Source organism: Ilyonectria robusta (genome assembly GCF_021365365.1).
Source record: "Ilyonectria robusta strain PMI_751 chromosome Unknown BGZ61scaffold_4, whole genome shotgun sequence".
Taxonomy (NCBI): Eukaryota; Fungi; Ascomycota; class Sordariomycetes; order Hypocreales; family Nectriaceae; genus Ilyonectria; species Ilyonectria robusta.
Window position 1 is genome coordinate 1,996,511 of NW_025764438.1, and position 21,922 is coordinate 2,018,432.

Consider the following 21,922-nt stretch of genomic DNA (forward strand, 5'->3'; position numbering starts at 1 on the left):
TAAGTGCCGGAGTCGGGTGGTTGGTCCGTCGCCGGTGTTCCCAGAAGGGAGGGGATGAGCGTGCTGCCCTGCCGGTGCGGACGGTGGTCTGCGCTTTAGTTACGAGCTACCCTGGGCTAATTGGACGATATGGGCCGTTTCACCAGCCTCACTCGGGGAAGCTGGCATTGTTTTGTGGGTTTTAGAACCGAACCACATGTGATCCTCTTGTTCCTTCGCCACCAAGCTTGAATATGGTGGTTGTCTTGTCTCAGGTCCAGCTGGCAGGTGACAACTGCTCGTTGGACATGAACCATTCCACCCAAAAGTCTATATTCGAGTGGCATCCAATCAGTTTTGTTTGGCGATCAAGTACTTTCAAAAGGGGATTCTCCTGACGTAAAGCACTTTTTACTATTGGACGGTTGTTCTCCATTCTATTTTATTTTCCGACTGGATGTCATGGTACAGTAACAGCGGCGAATAAGGCTGATGTTTGAGAGCGCACGGTTTCTTCTGCTCCGTCGGTTGGGATCAAAACTAGCAGCATCACTGTGCCTCCTCCTATTAAATCGATCCATCATGCACTATCCATGATCCCCTATTTCCATTTAGAATACGTATTGTATGTCGCATTGATTAGTAATTTAATGACTCGCTGTTGTCGAGGTAGAGCTAAGACGCGGTGAATGCAATGGGCTCATATCCTTGAGAGTCTGGTGAGCACGAATAGTATATCGTAACCCCATGACAAACTTTGAGTTTAGAATTCCAAAGGAAAAGGACGGATATTTACTCTAAGAAGCCATGCTGGAATCTACGTGTAACGAGATGGCAAGTTATTGTCGAGCCACAATACCAGACGGGCCGAATGTGTAGTATCATTATGATGCCCTGGCAAATATAACCCAGATACACTAACAGAGCGTATTTAAACATTACCTTCCCTAGGGTCCAAGTTCGTGGACCAAATACATAATTTGACCCAGGAGTGTGGATAATTTTCGCTCATGTCCCTCCAGATTTGCATCCCTCACTCGGTATGTATAGGGTAGGCGCAGTCGGGAAGATGAACCACGTCGACTTGGACGGATATCCTTTATACAGCCGACAACAGCAGGCGATGCATGTTTGCTTCACTACAATGTCCGAATATTTCTGTCCCACATTTTCTGGGGAACCCGTCTCTTAGAACCAAGGCTATCAGTAAAAATTCGTTGTCCAGACACCGATCATACGTTTCAACAACTCCATCTTCTGTACGTTTTCCGGCTTTCCGGAGAGGTTTCTAATGTATTTACAAGACTCGGACTCCTACTAAATATTGTACATTGGAAACGAGTGTTATATCTGGAGATCGGTCGCGTTGTTTCAGTGGAACGCCAAGAAAAAAGTTATCCACCATGGCTTGCTATCTATTGCATGTGCTGTAAACCTCGAAAAGGGGAAGGGCTGCAAAGAGCGGCCTGAGACATTTACAAATGTCAATATACAACATATGATACCGCAACTGTTACTGTATTTGATGACATTAAGTATGGTGCCGAACATGTGCGATTTTCGTGAGCTGTCATCGCATCGCTTTGATCCATTGGCGATGTCAAGGATATTTTATTTATTAATTTTTTTTCCCGGGAAAAACCTCTGGATATCCTCACCTGAACAGATTTTGCTACGAAGTATTTCTTGAAATAGTACAAACAGCACAGTTATACTGACGTGTCATAAATACATAGGCCTATCTTCCACTTGTAGCATTGGCGCCAAGACGAATGGCAAAACACATGACGACGACTCTGCTGCACTGCCACCGCCGTTGACGCCGAGTTTACATCGCAAGCCTTGATACGCCAGTGGACTTTTGTGGCTTTCTGTAGCACATCACTCAAAAACAAGATCAACGAGGTGCTGACGGATGCTTGATGAAGCATTTACTTGCTGGAACGGCGCACATGGCTCGTGCCTTTCAAGGATAGAACCTGGACGAATCCCAGCCACCGTGGCGGCAGCTCCTCCAGATCAACTGTCTCAAGACTCGACGAACCATTGGTCTTTACACAATTAAAAGAGATATGGTTAATATGTGTCGGCTATCTGCGGACCTAGCCGCCCAAACCCGAAGGTTGTGGCTCCAGAGGCGGTTGAGATGGCCTGGGCGACTCTGTGACGGGAGAGGACAGGATGGACATGGGAGCAATAACTGGAAACCCGTCGACAATCGTTGATTGAAATAGAAGTACTAGAAGTTGCAGATGTTAAAATAATGAACGTATGATACGTCAAACCATCATGACAACCAGAATCAAGCATTCGCTTCAACCAAAAGCCACAGCGGCAAGACAAGGGTTGGGCATTTAAGCTTAACTGGCGAGGGGGTTAGCGAGTCAAAAACCTGGCCGGAGACGCTCGGCCGGCCTTCCTCGGATGACGACGCCACCCGTCCAGTGGTCCAACGGCCGGCTCGATCTCTGACTTAAAAAGTGGGCGCAAGTAGGGTCCCACCAGAGCAGGAGGCCTCTCGCCAAGGCCTATTGCGTGGCCGCAGGAGCATGTCGCCGCTTCCTTCTGGTTGGTCGACGGGCGGGCTCGTGTCAGGGCAACCTCAGGTAGGTACTTGTACGGATTGCCATATGCGAGGGCATTGCCACTGGTACTTGCATTCACGACTACACCTCGGGTTCTCCTCCCCCTCTGAGCCAGTACCTACCGGGTATCAATGCACTGCCTCGTTCGCTAGGCCGCCACCATGTCACGTACCCACTTCTAACACTCTCTCCCCAGCTCTGCACTTCTTCGCAACCCTTTTCTTTCCTAGTCTTTCTTTCCATCCATCCTGCCTCACTTTGCTCTACGCCAATTCATACGGAATCACACGGGATCACACACGTTTGTTGAAGTCAACGACGGAAGACAGCCAGCCCGGCTCGTTTCTCAGTGACTAGTCCTCTGGGCAGCACGTCCGCACTGCCTCACGAGACATGGAGAGCGCGCCCATCAAGGCAGACAGTTCGTCTGTACCAAGATCGGAATGGAAACACGAGGAGGCCATCTCTTGAGACCTTCCGGCCAGTTGAACCCATGACGTCTTTCTTTGTGGATCATTCAGGCGACGGGTCTCGTACCAGGTTGCCCGGTCCCGAGCGGATCCCTCTCGACAGTAGGGGAACCAACATGCCGAATCTGCTGGTGAGTTTTGATAACCTGTCACATTTTCTTCACCGTCGTTTTTGGTAATTTGCATATTTCATTGTTCGTGTGAATCATTTCTCATATCAACTCTATTTCATCAACATCTGTCGCAGACAACTGCGTTCTTGTCGGGCCGGCCCTCTTCCAATCTTGATCACGAATCCACTCCGTCCCACTTGGCTTCTTGAAACCTGGTCTACTCAACGTAACTGACTTGACGCAGTTGACCCCTCACGCGGGATAATTCCCATACTGAATCAACTCGCAACTTTGGACTGTTCCTCGTCGATACTCGCTAGTTTCTTGCTGGGGAGTAGCTTGGGTTTTGTTGAGCTTGATGTTCGATGTCTGGTTTGACGCGAGATTTCGACCTTTTCGGCGCTCTCGCTCTGGGGAAAGCTCCCCACAAACGTCCTCGATGAAGTCTTCCAAGTTGCTGCGCCAATTGATGGTAACTCCTTGGGTTGTCTCCAAGCATTGCTATCACTGCCCCTTCACCACATACAGCCTTTGATCGGTGGGCACTTCTTCATCCTCATGCGACAACTCCCTCCATGGTTGCGCATACAGTGTCCCGATTGCCTTGGCGTTCATCTCCCTCACGTTCCCTGCCGACCAAGCTGAGCGTCGAGATTGATATTGATGTTTTCCTCGTGTTCGCTGACACGGAAAAACACTGGCGCGCTGCTGATTCAATCAAATATTGGCTCCTGCGCTCGTCGAGGCCATTACGAGGTCGACAAATCGTGCGCCTTGCTCCCCTCGGACCGGATCGCGAGGATGATCCATCTACGCCAGAAAATCTGTCGAAAAGCGTCCTCAGCGGTGGTGGTTCGACAAACGAGGGAAGGACCATGGGAACCGGACGACGAGGCGTGAATATGATTTCGGAAGCTGGATACTGGAATCTCGATCAGCACAAAAACCTCACGCATCCAACCCGAGAATATTGGCGTTCAACATACACCAGGCTTCTGTGAACCATACTTCTCGCCGGCCCAATTCTTATTTTACGCATCGCGTATCACTTCAAGGGTGGTCATCAAGGATCCGAGAAAATGTGGACGTGTTTGAATAGCCATGATCACGCCCTTCACTTCCTAGAGACGCCCTGGTGGACTCAGCATCGGCGTTACCCTGGATGTCAGAGATGACTCGGGACACGCTAGATGTCTCGAAAGGCGACTTGTCGAAAGGCGATTTTGAACGGCGGTCCTGATTTCGCGGGGAGGCAGAATTTAGACGGCTAGGAGTCCCGGCATTTGAAGAAGGTGGGCTTTGTCCCATGGTTGGAGGACTGGGAACGTGGAGGCTATCTACACCCGACGGGACCCGACGATGCTTGCCGTCTCCAGAGTCTTGCATGCTCGCACTCGCCAGTACCGAAAGTCTGTCAACGTGGTTAGGATCGGGCCTTGTCTGCCCAAGAATGAGTGCTGGCAGAGCCGGCAGAGTCGGGCCGGGTGGTCGAGGTTGAAGCAGAGATTGTCGCTGCTCTGGGAGAGCGGGTTGTGGGAGGCCGGAGCTTGAGGCGTCCGACATCCGCGTCTCTCTCTTGATCCCCACGATGGCATCCAATACCTCCCTCGTGCTGCTCTCCTTGGCGACCAGTGGCGCGATATACTTTGGATTGGCACGACTTGTGGACGATGACCTCGACAGCGGTTGGAGTGGGATCTTGGGTGGTGCAGATGCAATGAGTGGCAGGCCGGCGGCAGCCTGAGAAATGGTGGCTTTTGCTGCTTCGGTGGCGGGTTGGTCGGGGAAAGCCTGCAGGAACTTGTCGACTTCTTCTGTGGCGACGCCGTGGTAGCCGAGGAGCATTCTCAGCCGCGAGTTCTCGAGGGCGACGTTGCGGGCCGCCTGCTGCATTTCCAGTGTGGCCTCGACGCCACGCCGCTCATAGTCCTGGAGCTTCGCCTGCAAGCCCTCGACGTATTCCTTGTGACGGGCACGCGAGCGACGCTGGTTGTCACGAATACGGATGGCGGACGGATTTGCCGAATTGTCACTCTGCAATGGACGAGTCAGAGAAACTCGGAGCACGGCAAGGATGATCCCCAGAAACCCCTCTTCCGTCTAAGGGCTGAAGGTCGACGACGACTCACCTTTTCTCCCGCCATGGTTACGCGTCCACGTCAACTTGATGGTTGGGTTCTGGTCAACGCTACGACGGCAATTGTGGAAGTCAACGCAGATGAGCCCTGGGCTCTTGATGTATCGGCTCGTACCGCCAAGTCATGGACGCGCGTTGATGGCCGAGCTCCGAGTTTCTTGGCAGAGAGATCCATGTCCTGGGAGGCCGCAGATCCAGCTGCCGAACGAAGAGACTAGCGCCAAGGAGGTTTTAATCGTGCATCCAACCATAACAACCCTATCGGGACTTCGAGCATTCGGGATCCAGATGGTCAGATTATGCTTGGCAGGGTGTCATCGGCGCGGTATCACTGGCGAGAGCTCCTAGCATGACACGGAAACTACGGCCATGATGACAGGCAGCAGTGAACCACCAGCCTTACATCAGGTACGAAGGCGTCTTGGAATACGGCGCGGGTGGGATCCGTCCGTGACAATTCCGCCAGCCCTGCTTGGCTGGTGGCCAGTCAGACGAGAAATGCTTACAAGACAAAAAGGCAGTGGAGACGTTTACAGAGCCATCCGCCATAGCCACAATGGAATTCGAACGAAATGCCTAGTTGTGCAATGCGGCAGGGGACGGTGTCTGCTGCGTGGGATTGCCCAGCGCCCAGTTGACCCAGTTTTCCAAGCACGTTACTGGGCTGGCCAGGGCTGCGCCACGGTTTTTCGGGGCAGCCGACTGCCAAGCCAGCCTCTCGGCTCGTTCTATCCGGTTGACTTGCGATTCCGACTTTCCATAGCGATGGAGGGCGCTTTCGCTGGAGCTTTGGCGCCAGGATACGCTTGGCAGCAGGCTAATGCGATTTGGCAGAGACGTGGATGGGGGGGTCAATGGGGGGTCGTCTGGGGTTGAGAAGAGCAGTTCTGGCCGGGCCGGGTACCCTGCCAAGACCCCTCGCTCAAGGTCCCGCTTGTTCAAGCTGTCACTGGCCACTCTGGTTCGTCGTCGAGCGGTCTTGGCCACTGAGCGGTCCATGGACTCTCATCGAATAGGTGCTCGACCGGTGGACTGCAGTTGAGCAACGCCATGGCCCTCCCCAACCAGCAGAGCCCACTCCGGCATAGTCACTCCGAAGCTGAGAGTCGAGACCTTTGTCGCCAAGGCTTGGCTCAGTCAGACCAGGGCGTAGGGCAACTCATAGCCTGGTACGTAGCATGCATCGCATTGTGCCATGTGCCGCCAAATCCGCTTGGACGCCTCGAGTCGGGATGGTCACTGCGACAGCCAAGCCCGGCGCAACGGCACGGAATATTGGGCTCTCGCAAGGTGAGCTCACAACCATCGTATACTCGTAGCTTTACGTAAGTCTCCAACAAGGAGAATTTGCTTTGCTGTCAATTCCGCCGGATAAATTTACACGCATTGTCATGAGATCTAAGACGAAGTCATAACGCAAACGGCCATCCCAATACCCATCCATAATTAAAAGTCCCATCTCCGAGACGCAACTAGTTGTATGCAACAGCGCCGAAAATCAGTCCACCAACCCCTCAAAGAATGCGCCAATAGTACAATTACAAGTAACAACATGGAAACCTCGGTCCAGTTGTTTATGGGGTATCACGATTTGAAACAAGAAAAAAGTCCCTCCTCCCTGCGGCTTGTTACCTCCGACCCTGGCCCAATCTCTCGGATGTGACTCTGCCCCTCAGGTCAGCACCCCCTTGCTGACCTCACGCCGCCAACGAGCACCTCATTTGAAGAGCCGCTTGCCAGTGCGGGTTGAATATCTGTCGACGCCACTGTTCTGCTGGGCGTGCCACAGCTGCTGCACACCGACGCCACGACTCTCTCCCGAGAGCCTGTATCGGCGCCAGGCCTCGCGCAGGTGGTCGGGCCGCATGGGGCCGCGCTTGAGATCGAGCTCGGCCGCGGCCGCTGCGGCTGCGGTCTCGTCATCGACCGCAGCATCGTTGGTGGACGGGGGTGGTGTCGGTAGATCGCTCTGCTTCTCCCCCGCGCTGATCCACTCGCCTTGCACGTTGCGAGCCGCCTCGATGATTTCGCCCGCGAACAGCTTGGCGACGGCCTTGACGGCGGTGCTGACGTTTTGCGGCACCGACTGCGATACGGTTGCGTTGACCACCTGTGAAGCCTTGTTAGCATGTTCGGTTCTCCCAGGACATGTGCAGAGTTCTTCATACCCTCTTGACGACCGAGTCGGCTAGCTTTGCTGCACGCCAGAGCTCGTACCGGTTGTACTGCTGGCTGTCAAAGGCCTCGACGAGCATAGCACGTAATCTTATTTCCTCCTGCTTCTGCTCTTGAGTCCTGGCAACCACGTCCTCGAGGGCCATCTCTGCCTTGTCATCGTCCTCTTCCTCTTCGCCTTCCTTGTCGCCGCCCTGGCCGCTCACGTTGGTAGGGGCACGCCCATTCACGAGGCTGCCCGATTGGTCGTCGTCGGCGTTCTTTGCGTTCTTGGCCTTGCGACCGCGCTTCTTCTTGGGGGCGCCGCTGGCCGTGACCCCGCTGAGGGCGCTGCCGCTGACGTGGGACGATGCATCGACGGAGGGCGAACGCGGGTAGGGCGAGCGGGCTTCTGGGGGGAACGAGGTCTGGCGGAGCGGATGGGAGGGCGTGTTGGCGGCGGCGGGCTGCGAGGCCTTGCGGCGCTTGCCGGGGGGTCCGTTGACGTCCAGTGTGGAGGAGCGCTTCTTGTTCGGGATCTGTGTCGGAGATGGATAGGGGGGGGACATGGCCGATGGCGAGGTTGTGTAGGGCGGGGATGCCATGGTCGCGGTTGTCGATGTACGAGAGGTAGACGGCTGGCGGATCGATGAAGGGTTGTAGACGGGAGCAAGCTCGATAAAGAGGGAGCTCTATGAAGCGGGAGCTCGCGGGCGGGATGGAACGAGGAACGCGGTTATCGATAGGGAGAGTGAAAGACGGCGACTTCTTGGGAAGGTGACGGGCGATGCTAGCGCATCTGGGAGTCCAGCAATCGGTTGATGTTGAAATTCGAGGTTGAGATTGCGGCCTTGGTCTCAGGCCTTATTCACGACGCGCGGAAAGCCAGCTGCTAAACCGCGTGAGCGAGACTGAGCTTTAAGTCACATGATCGGGCAAGGTGGCTCCGCCGAGGGGCTCCACTCTCAGAACCGACCAATGCCGGGACAGACAATTTTTTTTGACGTCAAGGCACGAACGGCCGATAAGATAAGTCATGCCGCTGCTTTCCCCCCCATCGCCTATGAGCCCCTCTCAAATTTGCTCCGTCGGCGCTCCGATCCGGACTCTTTCTGGGGAAAACTGCCGCGCAACTTGAATCAGTCACCCCATAAGTGCTCACAACGCCTCCTTTTGCTCTTCCCTCATTTCTTTCACCTCATCTACTCGCCCAATTTCCTTCCTATTTCCTCCCCGGATACCCAACAGCTGCACAATGGCTCCATCGGAAGACGTAACCGCCATCCGGCCATCCCACGCGCACTCTAAGAAGCGCACGCTCGAAACCGCCAGCGTCTCCGAGTCATCGACCAGCAGCGACGATTCCTCGCGCAAGAAGAAGCGCCGCGACCGGAAGGCGCTTAAGAAGAAGGCCTCGGAATCTAGCCTCGCCGTTGCCGTCAACGGCGCCCGCTCCAGCGCCTTCGCGAAGCGCCGCAACAGCCTGGGCAAGGCCGCGCGCGACCCCCGCGACGAGCCCGTGAGCAGGAAGGGCCAGTCCGCTGCCAACGGCTCGTTCGTGAGTTCGGCCAACCCAGTCATTGATGACGATGGTCTCAGCCGACCGAGTATGACTCCCCTCGTCCCCGGCGACTCATCTTTAAGCTTTGTACCGTTGAAAACCGTTGCAAACTCAAGCAGAAGCAATCCCTGGCTGACATGACGTGACTCCCCCCCTGTTAGGCACCGGAACCCGCGAGCGACTAGAAGACGATGATGAGAAGGCCGAGCAACGGCTGGTCAAGATGCGCGGCGCCGTACGGACGCTGCTCGAGTGCGTCGGCGAGGACCCGGACCGCGAAGGCCTGCTGGACACGCCTTCGCGTTACGCAAAGGCGTTGCTTTTCCTCACCAAGGGCTACCAGGTCAATGTCGACAGCATTATCAACGGCGCTCTCTTCCACGAGGGCCACAACGAGATGGTCATTGTCAAGGACATTGAGATCCACAGCTTGTGCGAGCACCACCTGGTGCCCTTTACCGGCAAGGTGAGTTTCGCATAATGTCATTGTTTCCTCGGGAGCAACCGAAGCAACAAAACCCCAGAGGAAACGAGTGAAACACAACAAAGAGTCGAAGAAGTCGCTAACTTGAATGTCCTCCATAGATGCACATCGGCTACATCCCCTCCGACACCGTCATCGGCCTTTCCAAACTCCCGCGCATCGCCGAGATGTACGCGCGCCGCCTCCAGATCCAGGAGCGCCTGACCAAGGAGGTGGCCCACGCCATCATGGAGATCCTCAAGCCCCAGGGCGTCGCCGTCGTCATGGAGTCCAGCCACCTGTGCATGGTCATGCGCGGCGTCGAGAAGACGAGCACCACCACAATCACCAGCTGCGTCCTCGGCTGCTTCGAGCGCAAGAGCAAGACTCGCAACGAGTTCCTCAGCCTCGTCGGCGTCAACCGGTAAGAGCCCGATTGCTTCGCCCTTAGTGGATGGATGGAGATGTGTGTGATGAACGAACTATGGTGAATTGCCGAGCACTATGAGGTGACGTGCCGCCATGTGACATCGTCTCGATTGATTCCGTCGGCTTTTTGATCCCTTCTTTTTCTCCTTTTGCATTTCCACGGCGTTTATTGGGAGATTGGGCATCGCTTCTTTTGGGGGTCCTGGGGCGAGAGACCATGTATTCAACAATTTGGGTCTTGTTTCAACAGTAACTTGGGTGGGTGTGGTTGGTTTGCAGCCGCGAGAGAAAGCTTCTTCTCCCATATTAGACGGATTCCGGGCTCAACGCCCAGGAGAACATACAAGTAGATTCTTCTTGACTTAGTACATCTTGACAAAATATTGCATTGTACGATTTCCGAGTTGCTTATGGAAGTCCGACGAAAAGTCAACACTTCAAAAGAGGCTGCATTGTACCAAGTCTGTTGATCCGCGTACCACAAAGGCTGCTCTCCCTTTTCTTCTTCGTCTTGCACATTCTGCCTTCTTAGTACGCCCATAATTGATTTCATATTTGTACACTTGAAGGGGGGGAACCCATTATAATCATACACATGGCCCTATATATATAGGGCATGCAATTGCTCACCATGCCTCAACTCCATATCCGTCCCTTTTTGGTATCAGGTCATAACGCCTGCCACACACGCTAGCAACCTCATGCACCCAATCTCCATGCACCTACTCCCCGTCCAGGAGGGCGTCCATCCCATTGCGCTCATTCTCCAGAGATGCCGTTGTTACCACGGCGCCATCAATGACGGCGCCCTTTTTCTTGCTATCCTCTTCATCATCTTGATTCGTCATCTCCTTGAACATCTGATCCACATTGCCGTCATCCTCCTTCATCATGTCGTCCATGGCCGAGGGCGAAATAGATCTTTTGGCATCACTGATGGAGCCGGGCCGAGCTCCCCAGATGTCCGGCCCCCACATCTTCTCGGCCTGTTCTCTACCTGTCTCTGTCCGAGAGAGGATTTCTAGAGCCTTACTCTTTCCAGCCTCGGTATGCAGGTTGATGCCGTCGTCCTGGCCCTGCAGCAGCCTCTCTTCCAGAGACATGGATGAGAGGTCGCCAACCAGCTGCGGTCCGCCGGCACCCAGCAGTCCAGGGTGCAAGCCAGACATCACATCATCTCTGGAACGGTTGGACCCGGCCTGGGAGTGCGGCCGGTCGGGATGCCCATGCGAGGGGTTGCTCCCTGATGCACCTTGCGATGCTCGTGGGAAGAATGTCGGGCCAGCAAACGCTCCAGGAGCCCCAGAAGGTGGTGGGATGGGCCCGGTCCCCGTGTGAGCCGCAGCCGCAGCAGCCTCCGCGTTAGCAGCCTTCCGGCGTAAGCTGTTTGCCTTTCCCTTCGCGTGCTCGGGGAGGTCGTCAGGGTTGTCAACGCCGTACTCGACCAGCATCTTTTGGAGTTTCGTGGGCCTGGGCTTCCTGGTGCTGAGAGATACCTCGAAGATAGGCGGTGCGTCTGGGGCCACAGGGCACCATCTGTGCAGCTCCTGTCTGAAGAAGTTGGTTTCGTATGAGAGGAGCACCTCGGCACCCTCGATCTTCCGCAGGAAAAATCTTTGAGTCTCTGCTTCAGCTTCTGTTGAAAGGAGCGGGTTGCAGAAAGGGGCAATGTGGTTCCGGAAGTTTTGCGCATTATCAATAATACGGCGCAGCACATCTTCCTCTTCGGGCTGGAAAGGGAGCACCGCGACCTCCTCCATCAGAGCCACCAAGTCCTCGAGCTTGGGGCGCGAGGCATCTCGTGGGATTTTCATCCGCCAGTCGCAGATTGGACATGTGTACTTGTCGTCTTCCTTGACCTTTCCACGAGCGATTTTGAGACATTTGTAGTGGTACCTGCAACTTCGTGAGCAAAGAGTTATGCTGCTGTTTGAGTATCCGACTTACCATTCGTGGCAAAGTTCACATTCAATCATCATGCCGGCCTCGATCCGCCTGCAGATGCAAAATACCTGCCTGGACCTGGTCTCATCCCATCTAGTGACGCCAGGCTCAGGACTTACGTCTCTCGAAACTGGCTCTCCGGGTAACCTCGGTGTGTCATGGTCAATGTCGAAGCAGTCCATGTTGCGCTCCAGTACATATTCTAGGTGACTCTTGAGGATATGAAGGGGTGCATTCGACTTCCCAAACAACTTCTTGCCTTTTCTCATCCAATCCTCGTGACGCTTTCGTTCATTCTCTAGATCGATTGTGCCATTGGGTTTCGAGTTAAGATCGTCTAATTTCTTTGCGATATCGACGACCTCAGCGTATTTTGGTCGCAGTCGATAATCGGGGTTCCGACATCGTTCCGTCAAGTCGATGATTTGGCGATGGGCTTCTCGTTGCTTGTGCAGAATCTGATCCACAGCTGCCAAGGTTTCCTGAGAGACAGGCAAGGCATTGAGTTGCACCTGGTTGGATAGCGCCTCAAGCTGAGGATAGTGGACAAATTCCGCAACGATCAGCTCTCTAGCCTTCATCTCCCAGGCTTGCCCTGCCTGTAGCTGCTCGCAGTAATGCGTTAGATGATCATTGTAGGACTGAATCTCGAGACGTTTTCCCTCTTCGATGAGCTCTTGAACCTCCTTCAGGGACATGAACCCTCCACGGTTTGCACGAGCTTTCTGGTTCCATCGTGACTGCTCTAGTGCCTTAGAAAGCCGATCAACCTCGGGTGTATCTACGTTAAAGCTACGCCCTTCCTCAAGGAGCTCTTCAATAGTCTCCATCGGTATGGCGGCCGTATTTTCCAGAGCCCGAGCGGCATTGCTTTGGAACTGCTTCACAGCGTCTGCTCGTTCCTGAAGTTGTAGGATCTCAGGACAATCAAACCCGATGTGCTCGGCTTCCTGCAGGAGCCGGTAGATGTTGGTGACGTTGCGCGATTCACGATCCTTCTGGTCCTGATCCGCGCTGCCAATGGATTTTCGCATACCGACCTGCCATGCTTTTTCGTTTTTACGACGGTTCTGCTGTTTTCGGACAGTGTAGTTCGTCGCCTCTTCCACCCAGTCGTTGCAACGATCGACAAATTCTCGTAGCACAGGTAGGGAAGGAAGGTCGAACGGGATCCGTTCTCCTTCATGAAGGAGAGCTCGCAGTGACTTTAGCGAAGGTGTTGCCTCTTCATCCAACATCTTCTCGTACTTCGATTCCCAGACCACTGGTGTATGGGCTTTCTCGACAACCTTAAGATATGCAGCAGTCATGTCGTCATGCGTCTTGCGATAAATGAGGACATGCGATTCGCCTGAATATCGCTGTTGTTCTGTCAATTCGCAACAAGGGTGCTGCCCTGCATGTGACAAGCACAGCACTTTGCCAGAAATCAGACACTTGAATCGGGAGAGGTAAGAGAATGCTTTGCAATAGCTGCAACATTGTTCCTCTTCATCTTGGACATCTTCGTCCTCGATCTTGAACGTCAAAGCGCATGCATCTTCACCCGGTTTCAGAATGCGACACTCATGGGGCGAGGACTCAACATGCTTCGTAAAGAAGGCCTCTCGTTCAGCATTTTCGCGCTTGTGTATGCGGTCCAAGGCTGGCGCGAGCCACTTCGCGGTCTGGATTGTCAAGCCGGTAGCTGTGCTGCCTTCTGCAGCAGTACACAGGAGCTCATCATGGGAGAAGCATGGTTGTCGTCGGAAGGCTTGGAGTCGCTCAACGCCGGCGAGGCCGAACGGCTCCCAATCATGGGGAGCGAAGTTGACGGCTTCGTTGAAGTTGAATCCATGGTTGAATCCAGCGTGGTACGCTTGGGGGAATGTAATGACCAACTGCCCAGCTCGCTGATCGAGCGCGTACACTCGCACGCCGGCTTTTTTGAGTTGTTCGGGGGTCAGTAAAGTGACTAACTGAAAGAGGAGATCTGGCTGCGTCTCAAAGAGCTCGGGTACGGCCTCTTTCATTGCAGCCTCGAATTTCTCGGCATCGGCTCCCGGAATACCGTACCAGGTCTTGGTTGCGCCTAGGTGCTGATAGTTGGCCGAGTACGCGTAGTGGTCCTCGTTATGCCAGCAAAAGGTCGAAAATATCATGCCCACATAGACCCAGGGAACTGTCATACCGGAAATATCGGACTTGATGTGCCTAAACAGACTTTCCGGATGGAAGGGCAACGCATTGAGGTTCCACGGATCGGTGGCGTATGGATTGTTGGGATGTTTCTCGGCAGTTGGGAATCCTGAGCCATGTGTCGTGCAATGAATATCGGCTCCGTACTCAACTTCAACCGTCTCCTCCAAGTCAGCAACTAGTCGCCAAAACTCGGTTTCCACGTCTTCTTCCGTCACTGGTCGATGGCATTTGAGGGTATGATCAAAGGGCATCTTCTTCTCGAAATAACCTTGCTTGAAGTCGTTGGCCTTTTGCTGAAACTGCTTTAGAGAGTATAAGCCACCCTCTTCGAAACCGAATTGTCCATCGCCCACGAGGCAGCGTGGACAATTCCACTCGGCGTCAGGCTTGCGCTTGAGGGGAGGGTCCAGACACACGCCGTGGTATGCGTGATCGCATGATTCGCAAACAAGAAGGGGTCCGGCATCTTCGCCTCTTGTACATGTTTCGCATTTCTATACGCCGCGTTAATATAGTTGTCAGCGATGTAATGCGGTATGTTCTCACCTCTCCTGCTTGCGCAGCTTCGTCTCGTGGAATTCTCGGCACTGAAGGACGGAATGGCGTCATGTGTGATCCAGCCACAGTGGGGACGGCATCTAAGCACAATTGTTAGCGGGCTGTTGTGCGGCCAATCAGAAGCGGTACGGGTCATCGCAATGGAAATCCCTGCGCATGGTACCACGAACGGCACTGAAAGGGAAATGCTCTGCGCAAGCCAACCGGTTCCGGTGGTCGGCGCTGGGGTACTGGGGCAATGGAGGAATAAAACGTCCAACAAAGAACCGTGCATCTGTGCGTACCTTTTTTAAGACGCTTGCTGCGACGGCTGCCACCATCAATATCCTCCCTCTCATCAGCCTCTTTCTTGGCTGAATCTGAGGAACTATCACAACTCATTTGGCGCTTGAGTGCAGTAGCCACCAGGCTCGATGCGCGGTTGTCGGGGGTATTTTTGGCTGATGGGGTTGGACTGTCGAACCGCTTCGAATCTGGCGTGAAGTTTTTGGAGTCGCCATTGGTGCCACGATTGACACTCGTGAATCCGGAATTGACTGCCGTAAAACCTCCTGTGTTGATTGCAGTGAAGCCGCCGGCGGGGGCAGGTGGAGCATCGGCCATCGGAGTGTCTCGATCAACCTCCTTTTTGACTCCATTAATGGTAGACTGTAGAATGTCGGATGCATGGCGGGCTGGCGAGTCCCCTCTTCCGCTTGCAGGAGTGTTGACAGTCGAACGCTTGATAGGCGTTTGGGCTGGACTTGGGGTCAAGGGACCACCATACTCCTGCTCGAGTTGCTGATGCACACCTGGCTTGGCAAGGCGTAGATATTCCTCGTATGGACAAAGCCATCGCTGGTAAGAATTTTTGAGGGACGTGGAGAGAGATGACATGATTTTGCCACTGTAACCGAGGTCTCGGCCAATTTCTGCCCACTTCTTCAGCTTGCATACCTTGTCGAAGCCTCCTCGAGACTCGACAGCCTTTTTCAAGCGGTACAGATCAAGCGGCTTCTTGTCAACATACGGGAGGCGATGAAGATTGTTGCCATGCTGCTTGTGAAACTTTCCGAGGCCATCAAGATATGTCAAGTTGGCGCGGGTGCCTGAGATTGAGCGTCAGCTTGGGTCTCACAAATGACGCGGGAGGACCTCAGCGAAATACATACTTCCTTCTACAGAATTGAGCTCCTGTTTTCGGGTCCTGAAATGGAATTTCTAAGGGTCATTAGCGTGCGCTCTTGACGGATGCACGGCGACGCCGGTAGTAGGCGATGGCAGGCTCCTGCCAGACTGGCGCATCGCGACGCGCTCGGTAGGGCCAACATACCTCTGTGTCAATTGCAAACTCGGGATTCCAGGAGTCAGGAGGGATAATCTTGCAAATTCCGAACTTCGAGGCCTCGGGTGCGATCTTGCGCATGTACTCGAAGGGATCCCGCCATTCCTCCTCGGTCGGGCAGTAGGTCGGAGCCTCGTCGAGACCATGGGGCCGACCCTTCTTGATCACAGGTTCGCGGACAGCTGTGGCTTGGCCTCGTCGCTCAACGGAGGTCAGGTCGAGGGGTGTACTGGACAAGGAACTGAGTGGTGTATGCGTGTTCGTAGGATGGTAGCCGTTGGAGTTGACCTTGGGCTTCGGTTTGGACGACGAGTGGCTCGCTGCTGTGGCGACTGCGGGTGAGCTTCGTGAGCTGGCATTGGCGCTGTTGGTGCTGGCGGCGGTAGCGCCGACGGTTGGTACTGAGACCATGGTGAAAGTTGGAGCGGTAAATCGTGCAGAGGAGCGCGTCGTCGTGCCGTGGAGAGGGGCGTGTGGTGCGGATCGTCGAATGCTATGCGGGCGTGGCAGGCGACGGGTTCATGCTGGGTGTGAGGCCGTTGTCGTCAAGGAACCACGAGCATGGCAGCGGATCGGGATGTGGGAAGAACCCCCGGTCGTGGTTGGAACACCAAGCACAAAAGTAGTGAGCGGGTTCGTCAGGGTGATGTGAGGATTTAAACGGGATCGATCAGGGTGGTGGTCGGCGCTGGGCAGGTCAATATGAGAGTCACGGAGGAAAAAGCTTAACGGGGGAGCGAAGCACACGAGGGATTGACGATGGGGCCAACCAACTAACACGGGAGAGGAACTTACGTGAGGAAAAAAAGAAGGCCGCGCGAGAAGATATGGTGGAGGAACCGAGTGTGGGAACGAGAAGGGATTCAATGGAAGTTGTTGTGAAGGAGACGAGCGAGTCATGCAATCCGGGGAGGTGGGTGCAGGTGTTGACCAAGAGAAGGCGGAAGAAGAGGGAAGGAAGGAAGGAAGGAAGGAGGGTGAGGGTCGAGGGTGTGGGAGGTGGGAATGAATGGGTCGAGGCTCCAGATCTGGAGGTGCGACTGGGACTGGAACTAGAACTGGGTCTGGGACTCATGCTTTTAGTGCAGTGTGCAGTGTGTCGGGAGGTTCCTGGGGACCTGGAGCGCACCTGCACCGCACCCTGGAGTGAGTGAAGTGCGCTTGCCAACTACGCCAACGCCAACGCCAGCCAACGCCGACGCCGCCAATGCCAGCCTGGCTGCCCCCGGCCCACTACCGACACAGAAAGGCTGGAGCGACAACGGCGCCAGCAGCATCAACGACAAACTTGCGTAGCACATTGTGCCTACCTACCGACCTACCGACATACCGGCACAGACAAAGAACGTCGGCGCATGACCTGGCCAGCGAAGGCCTGATGGTAACTGCGTGGGCAGGCACTCAGCCGCCTGCCTCGGTGGGATTGTACGGCTACCTACCTGAGTACGGAAGCCCCGGTGAGTTCTCGGACCCGCCCCTCAGAGCTTGGAATCAACGACAAGAACCCCTTCCGGGGACCTGCACCGACGTCTTTTCGCGCCTTTTCGCATCCCTGCAGATCGCGTCCGATAGCAATAGCTCAAGGCACGTCTCTGAGATTCGATTCCGCCTCGTTGCTCCTCGTGGCGCTGGAAAACGCCGCTTCTGATACAGGGACCCGTGCTCTCATGTGGCGGACCCACTGGCGACGACATCCGACCGGGCATAAAGCCCCCATTACCGAGACAGGAGGGCCCCATCTCCCGTGAGACCCAACGGACGGCCAGCTCGACTAGGCCAGCTGAAGGAAACTCGCCCGCACGCACATTGCACTTTGGGACGGTAGACCTCAATCATTTTCCACATGTCTTGGGAGCTGGAACCGTGATCCCAGCTAGTCGTGACGGATGTCCGTATCCGATGGCAATAGCGGTGATATCGATTCACTAATGCAGGCCTCACGACCTTTGCGCCGGGGAAAGACGCCCCCCCACGACGCATCCTCGTCTCACGTCCCCGATGCCCGAGCCTCGTCTGAGGGCGAGCCCTTTATCGGCCCTGGTCTCGGCAACCGCAGTGTTGACGTTCAGTGCGACCCCGGCCGATATGGTGACTTGATATCGCCATTGCAGTGTCGCCTGCCTACTCCGGCCCATTCCTCGTTCAATCACTCAAAGTACAACTCGATGCGACGGCATTCAAACACAGCTATTCAGAGGCTCACGGACGCATCATTATTGCAAGTCTGCCGAATCCGGCGCGGCATCGTGACATCAATGCCGGGTCACGCGCTGATGAACTTGTCCCCATTCTGCTTTGAGTGGCTGATTGCCCCCTCTTTTCCGGGTGTCCCTAAACAGACAGAAAAAGAAAAAGCAGGTCCGCCCAACGCCGGGTCCCAGAAAAAATCAATCTGATATCGATCCTTTGGGTGGCAGGGGCCTGCTAATAATTGGCCCCTACCGAGCCAATCAGATCGACATGACGTTCAGCGCAAGGCGCCGCTCCGCCCGGGGGGGCTGGTCAGCACCCGCGGGGAACCCCGGCGTTGACGGCGTGAGAGTGACGAGACGTGACACCTGTCGTGGGACGACTTTACTATGTACGAGATGTCTCTTGAATTCCGAGATGCCGGATTCGTAGCGAATGCGGATGGGATCAATCATGGAGGTGCATCTTTCCCTTGCATCCTCCCGAAAGGAGCGATGGCTAGAACATTGTCAATAGCTATTTTCGCCCGTCATTAAACTCGGCCGTGTGGGTGGCGCCCCTTGCGTCAGCCAGGCGGGATACGTGCGCCAGTGACATCCAAAGTCACGCCTCATCACTACGCAATGCCGCATTGTGCATGATCCAAGGTGTTGAATTAACAATTCATATTCTCTCGCTCGGAACAGTGAGGTAAGTTAGCATAAATGAGTTGCGGGTATCTAAATTCTAGTCTTGCCTTCCCAGTGCCAATTCAAAACGCCGAGTCACGTCCGTCCGCCTCCCGTTCAAACCTCCAGCGTCGCGGTGCCTGCAAGGGCGTGTTCACGACTCAACTGCAGCTGTCTTTTTACTCCGCCGTTTCTTCTTGAGCAGCTTCTCGACATCTTTCGGGCTTCTTATTCGGAGACTTAGCTCCTTGATCATATCGCCCCATCGCACCTTGCCTCCACACGAAGGACATACGCAACGCTCCGGTATTAATGCCCCGTCATCTTCCCCGATTAGTGCATGTTTGCTCCAGCAATCGAGATGGCCCATGGCTTCGCAACCGTCATTGGGGCACATTGGATGCAGTCCCTTTGCTGACTCTAGCTCTTGGTGGCAGTGCACACAATGGCCCTCCTGCTCGAACGATACGACGTTGTGCGCCTTCTCCACGTACGGCTTAATGGGGGAATAGTCTAATGGCAAGGCGTGGATGCCTCGTGGGGCTGGCTCCGAGGCCTCACTTTCTGGCGAGGGGCCAAAGTCTGTGACAATCTCCATGCCTGCTTTTGGTGGCTCGCCGACGGACTTGAGGCGCGCTTCCCACGTAGTGTAGGCATCCTTAGCCAGGAAGTGCAGATTCAGCGGCCATCGAACGAAACTCGGAACGCCGATGAGCAGGTGAATATTAGCAACCACCGACTTTAGACTGTGCAACGGTCGTCGCGGCTTGCCGCTCCGCTTCTTCTGTGTTGCAATGGTGATGCGCGACTCTGTCGGGATATGCATCGACACGTGCGGATTTGTCAGGGCCCACCTAGAAACCCCAGTTAGCAACTCCTGGCAGGCAGCCCAAAACACCCCATGAACTCGTAACATACTCGAATTTGAGGGCAGCGATCATGCTCGGGAAGCCAGACACTAGAATGACCATCTCCCATGGCCGCAGAGTCTGTCGCGAGGTGCGCACAGCGCCGCCTGGAGCCTGGCCGTTGTGCTGCTTAAGCCGCCGGGGCGGGTTGGGCGTAGATCCGATGTACATGGAAGCATGGCGCACCGTTGAGCGCAGGACGTAGACGGTGTACAAGGCCGGGAGGGGCTTTGCGAGGTGTGACATGCCTGTTCCGAGGCATTAGAGTGAGCTTTTACATCTCACGCTCTCACCATGTTTACTCAACATGATCCGTTCACAAGTTGGAGGGGAGATGGAGCCTCTAGGATGACTAATCACCTCGATCACATCACGGACAATTAGGAGTGAGCTCACGGATGTTAGGCTGCATCTCGGTGTCGCACAAGGACGTCATACACGTTATTATAGTGGAGATATGTTTATGGCATCGATGTGATTCTAGATTATGCGAATTGGATCGCAAGATGCCCCCAAAGTCGCCATGAGTAGCCCGCCCTATTGATAACTCTGTGATATACACGTGAACCCTTCCTACAACAGACCCTGCTTCTGCAAATCATAGTACACCTTCTCGGGCATTACGTTACCCTCGCCATCCTCCATCTGCACCACACTACCCTCGTCCACCGTGGTCCTCTTCTTCTCCCGCTGGACCTTGTCCCACAGCTTCATCGCCTCGTCAATGCGCGTGATATCCCGGAACAGGCTCGTGTTGTTGACGCCTAGGCACTTGAGGCCGTACACGTGTCGCGCCTCGTTGAAGTGCTTGTCGAACGCGCGCCGGCCCATGTAGACAAAGTTGCCGCAGATCTCGCACGGGAACTCGACGCCAAGGCCGTGTAGGCGATACAGCCAGAAGGGGATGGGCTTGCCGTCCCAGGCCAGGGGCAGCTTGAGAGGGTTGTAGATTCTCTCCTCTCCATCCTCATCCTCGCCATCCTCCTCCTGGGCAGTTTCTCGGGGGCCCTCGGAAGAGTTCATGATGTTGTCGAGTTCTTGTTGACGCTCACGCTCGGTCATGCCCTGTTTGCGTTCCACGTTCACGCGAGTGTCGCTGCGTTCTGTGCTCATGGCACTGGCTAGACGCTTCACCCGGTACTCTCGCTCCGATATAGCTCGCTCTTTTAATCTTGTCGCGGAGACTGCTCCAGAACCGGGTCCACTCGATGTTCCATTCGAATCCTCCTGTCGTAGTTTCCGCTGCTCGGCCGCCTTGAGATGCTTCCGACCTGTCAGGTGGTTCTTGTAGACATTCTCGTTCTTAAACTCTTTCTCGCAGTCATCGCACCACATTGCATCCGCCGTCGTGGTGGTTTTCGTCGTGCCGTTTGCTGAAGGCTCCTCCTTCTTCCAGCCTTCAATCTCATCGCTATCCCATGCGGCCTCGAACTCCTTGTCGAATGACGCAAGCACCCTGTCGACATTTTCCAACGGCCTCGTTCGCCGCATAAAAGACTCGAGATAATCTGCCACCTGGCCGACGTACTTGAAGTACTGATCCGTGAGCTTGTCACCTCGCTTGACGCCACCGTAGCCCGGCGAGAAGTTATCGAATGCCTCGAGATATTGTAGGTACGTCAATCGCTTGACGTTAGGGAGGTTGAGATAGGCCTCGTGGCAGGTGGTGAGGTCAAAGAATCGTCCGTACGCCTCCTCTCCGGAGAACAGCGAATCCACAATCGAGGGCATAGGGTCCAATCCATCACCTGCTCGCTTCGCCTTGTATCGCTGCTCTGAGTTCTCGGCTTGCTCGTTGGGGTATCTGGCGTGGTGGTCGCGGACATCTTTCAGCTGTCTGTAGAATTCCTCGAAGGCGTCGCCAGTTCCAATTTGCTGGATTTCTGTTGAACGCACGCCAGTGTCGTCTTTGTAGATGCCCAGGAGGTTGCTGGACTGAACTTGGATCTGGTCTAGTAATTGTGAGATTTCGTGGTCTCTGTTGAGGCGATCGCGGATCTACAAGGGACATTGCAAGTCAGCTCTCTGTGGGCGGAAAGGTCGCGTTGTCATGCTCACATGTTTGGGTTCATCGCGGATGCGATCTGCGATGCCCTGCTCGAGGCGCTCCAAATCCTCATGGATGTATCGCTGTTCTTCAAGGACCAACATTGCGCCGTAGTTCGGCAGGGCGTATACGTAAGAAGCTCGTGTGGTTGCGTCGAGGGGAAAAGCGTCGTGAAAAAGCTCGTGTGGTTGCAGTCTTGTCGGTTGATGGC

At 54.9% G+C, this 21,922-nt stretch overlaps 8 protein-coding genes across 8 annotated transcripts; 1 reads left to right on the forward strand and 7 right to left on the reverse strand.

Moving 5' to 3' along the window:
- Positions 1-1,283: 1,283 nt before the first annotated feature.
- On the reverse strand, positions 1,284-1,623 carry BGZ61DRAFT_445539 (uncharacterized protein). The gene has a single exon (XM_046245094.1). It carries the CDS (start codon positions 1,528-1,530, stop codon positions 1,351-1,353), a length of 180 nt encoding a protein of 59 aa, XP_046108720.1. The 5' UTR covers positions 1,531-1,623; the 3' UTR covers positions 1,284-1,350.
- On the reverse strand, positions 1,614-2,063 carry BGZ61DRAFT_445540 (uncharacterized protein). The gene has a single exon (XM_046245095.1). The coding sequence runs from the start codon at positions 1,908-1,910 to the stop codon at positions 1,689-1,691; it is 222 nt and encodes a 73-aa protein (XP_046108721.1). The 5' UTR covers positions 1,911-2,063; the 3' UTR covers positions 1,614-1,688.
- A 2,329-nt stretch (positions 2,064-4,392) lies between these two features.
- Positions 4,393-5,178, reverse strand: BGZ61DRAFT_294473 (uncharacterized protein; the record flags this gene model as incomplete). Its single annotated transcript, XM_046238614.1, has 1 exon — positions 4,393-5,178. A coding segment is annotated over one exon (786 nt), but the record flags the coding sequence as incomplete, so codon positions are not given.
- Positions 5,179-6,603: 1,425 nt separating this feature from the next.
- Positions 6,604-8,043, reverse strand: BGZ61DRAFT_414356 (uncharacterized protein; the record flags this gene model as incomplete). The annotated part of the gene is made up of 2 exons (XM_046243322.1): positions 6,604-7,394; positions 7,453-8,043. 2 exons carry the CDS (start codon positions 8,041-8,043, stop codon positions 7,002-7,004), a joined length of 984 nt encoding a protein of 327 aa, XP_046108723.1. The 3' UTR covers positions 6,604-7,001.
- A 450-nt stretch (positions 8,044-8,493) lies between these two features.
- On the forward strand, positions 8,494-10,336 carry BGZ61DRAFT_445547 (uncharacterized protein). Its single transcript, XM_046245096.1, has 3 exons — positions 8,494-9,045; positions 9,161-9,465; positions 9,585-10,336. Exons 1-3 carry the CDS (start codon positions 8,694-8,696, stop codon positions 9,888-9,890), a joined length of 963 nt encoding a protein of 320 aa, XP_046108724.1. The 5' UTR covers positions 8,494-8,693; the 3' UTR covers positions 9,891-10,336.
- A 277-nt stretch (positions 10,337-10,613) lies between these two features.
- On the reverse strand, positions 10,614-16,309 carry BGZ61DRAFT_529161 (PHD transcription factor; the record flags this gene model as incomplete). Its single annotated transcript, XM_046253358.1, has 6 exons — positions 10,614-11,787; positions 11,839-14,510; positions 14,563-14,654; positions 14,859-15,662; positions 15,726-15,774; positions 15,887-16,309. 6 exons carry the CDS (start codon positions 16,307-16,309, stop codon positions 10,614-10,616), a joined length of 5,214 nt encoding a protein of 1,737 aa, XP_046108725.1.
- Positions 16,310-18,910: 2,601 nt separating this feature from the next.
- On the reverse strand, positions 18,911-19,910 carry BGZ61DRAFT_344161 (uncharacterized protein; the record flags this gene model as incomplete). The annotated part of the gene is made up of 2 exons (XM_046239670.1): positions 18,911-19,610; positions 19,675-19,910. The coding sequence occupies 2 exons, from the start codon at positions 19,908-19,910 to the stop codon at positions 18,911-18,913; spliced, it is 936 nt and encodes a 311-aa protein (XP_046108726.1).
- Positions 19,911-20,237: 327 nt separating this feature from the next.
- BGZ61DRAFT_529163 (uncharacterized protein) lies at positions 20,238-21,815 on the reverse strand (the record flags this gene model as incomplete). The annotated part of the gene is made up of 2 exons (XM_046253359.1): positions 20,238-21,662; positions 21,723-21,815. The coding sequence occupies 2 exons, from the start codon at positions 21,813-21,815 to the stop codon at positions 20,238-20,240; spliced, it is 1,518 nt and encodes a 505-aa protein (XP_046108727.1).
- Positions 21,816-21,922: the final 107 nt, after the last annotated feature.

Excerpts from the sequence above, each read along its gene's own strand:
- BGZ61DRAFT_445539 (XM_046245094.1), bottom strand. The coding sequence starts at position 1,530 with ATGTTCGGCACCATACTTAATGTCATCAAATACAGTAACAGTTGCGGT.
- BGZ61DRAFT_445547 (XM_046245096.1), top strand. The coding sequence starts at position 8,694 with ATGGCTCCATCGGAAGACGTAACCGCCATCCGGCCATCCCACGCGCAC. Across the intron at positions 9,046-9,160 it reads CGATGGTCTCAGCCGACCGA|GCACCGGAACCCGCGAGCGA; the intron begins GTATGACTCCCC and ends CCCCCCTGTTAG. Across the intron at positions 9,466-9,584 it reads TGGTGCCCTTTACCGGCAAG|ATGCACATCGGCTACATCCC; the intron begins GTGAGTTTCGCA and ends TGTCCTCCATAG.
- BGZ61DRAFT_445540 (XM_046245095.1), bottom strand. The coding sequence starts at position 1,910 with ATGCTTCATCAAGCATCCGTCAGCACCTCGTTGATCTTGTTTTTGAGT.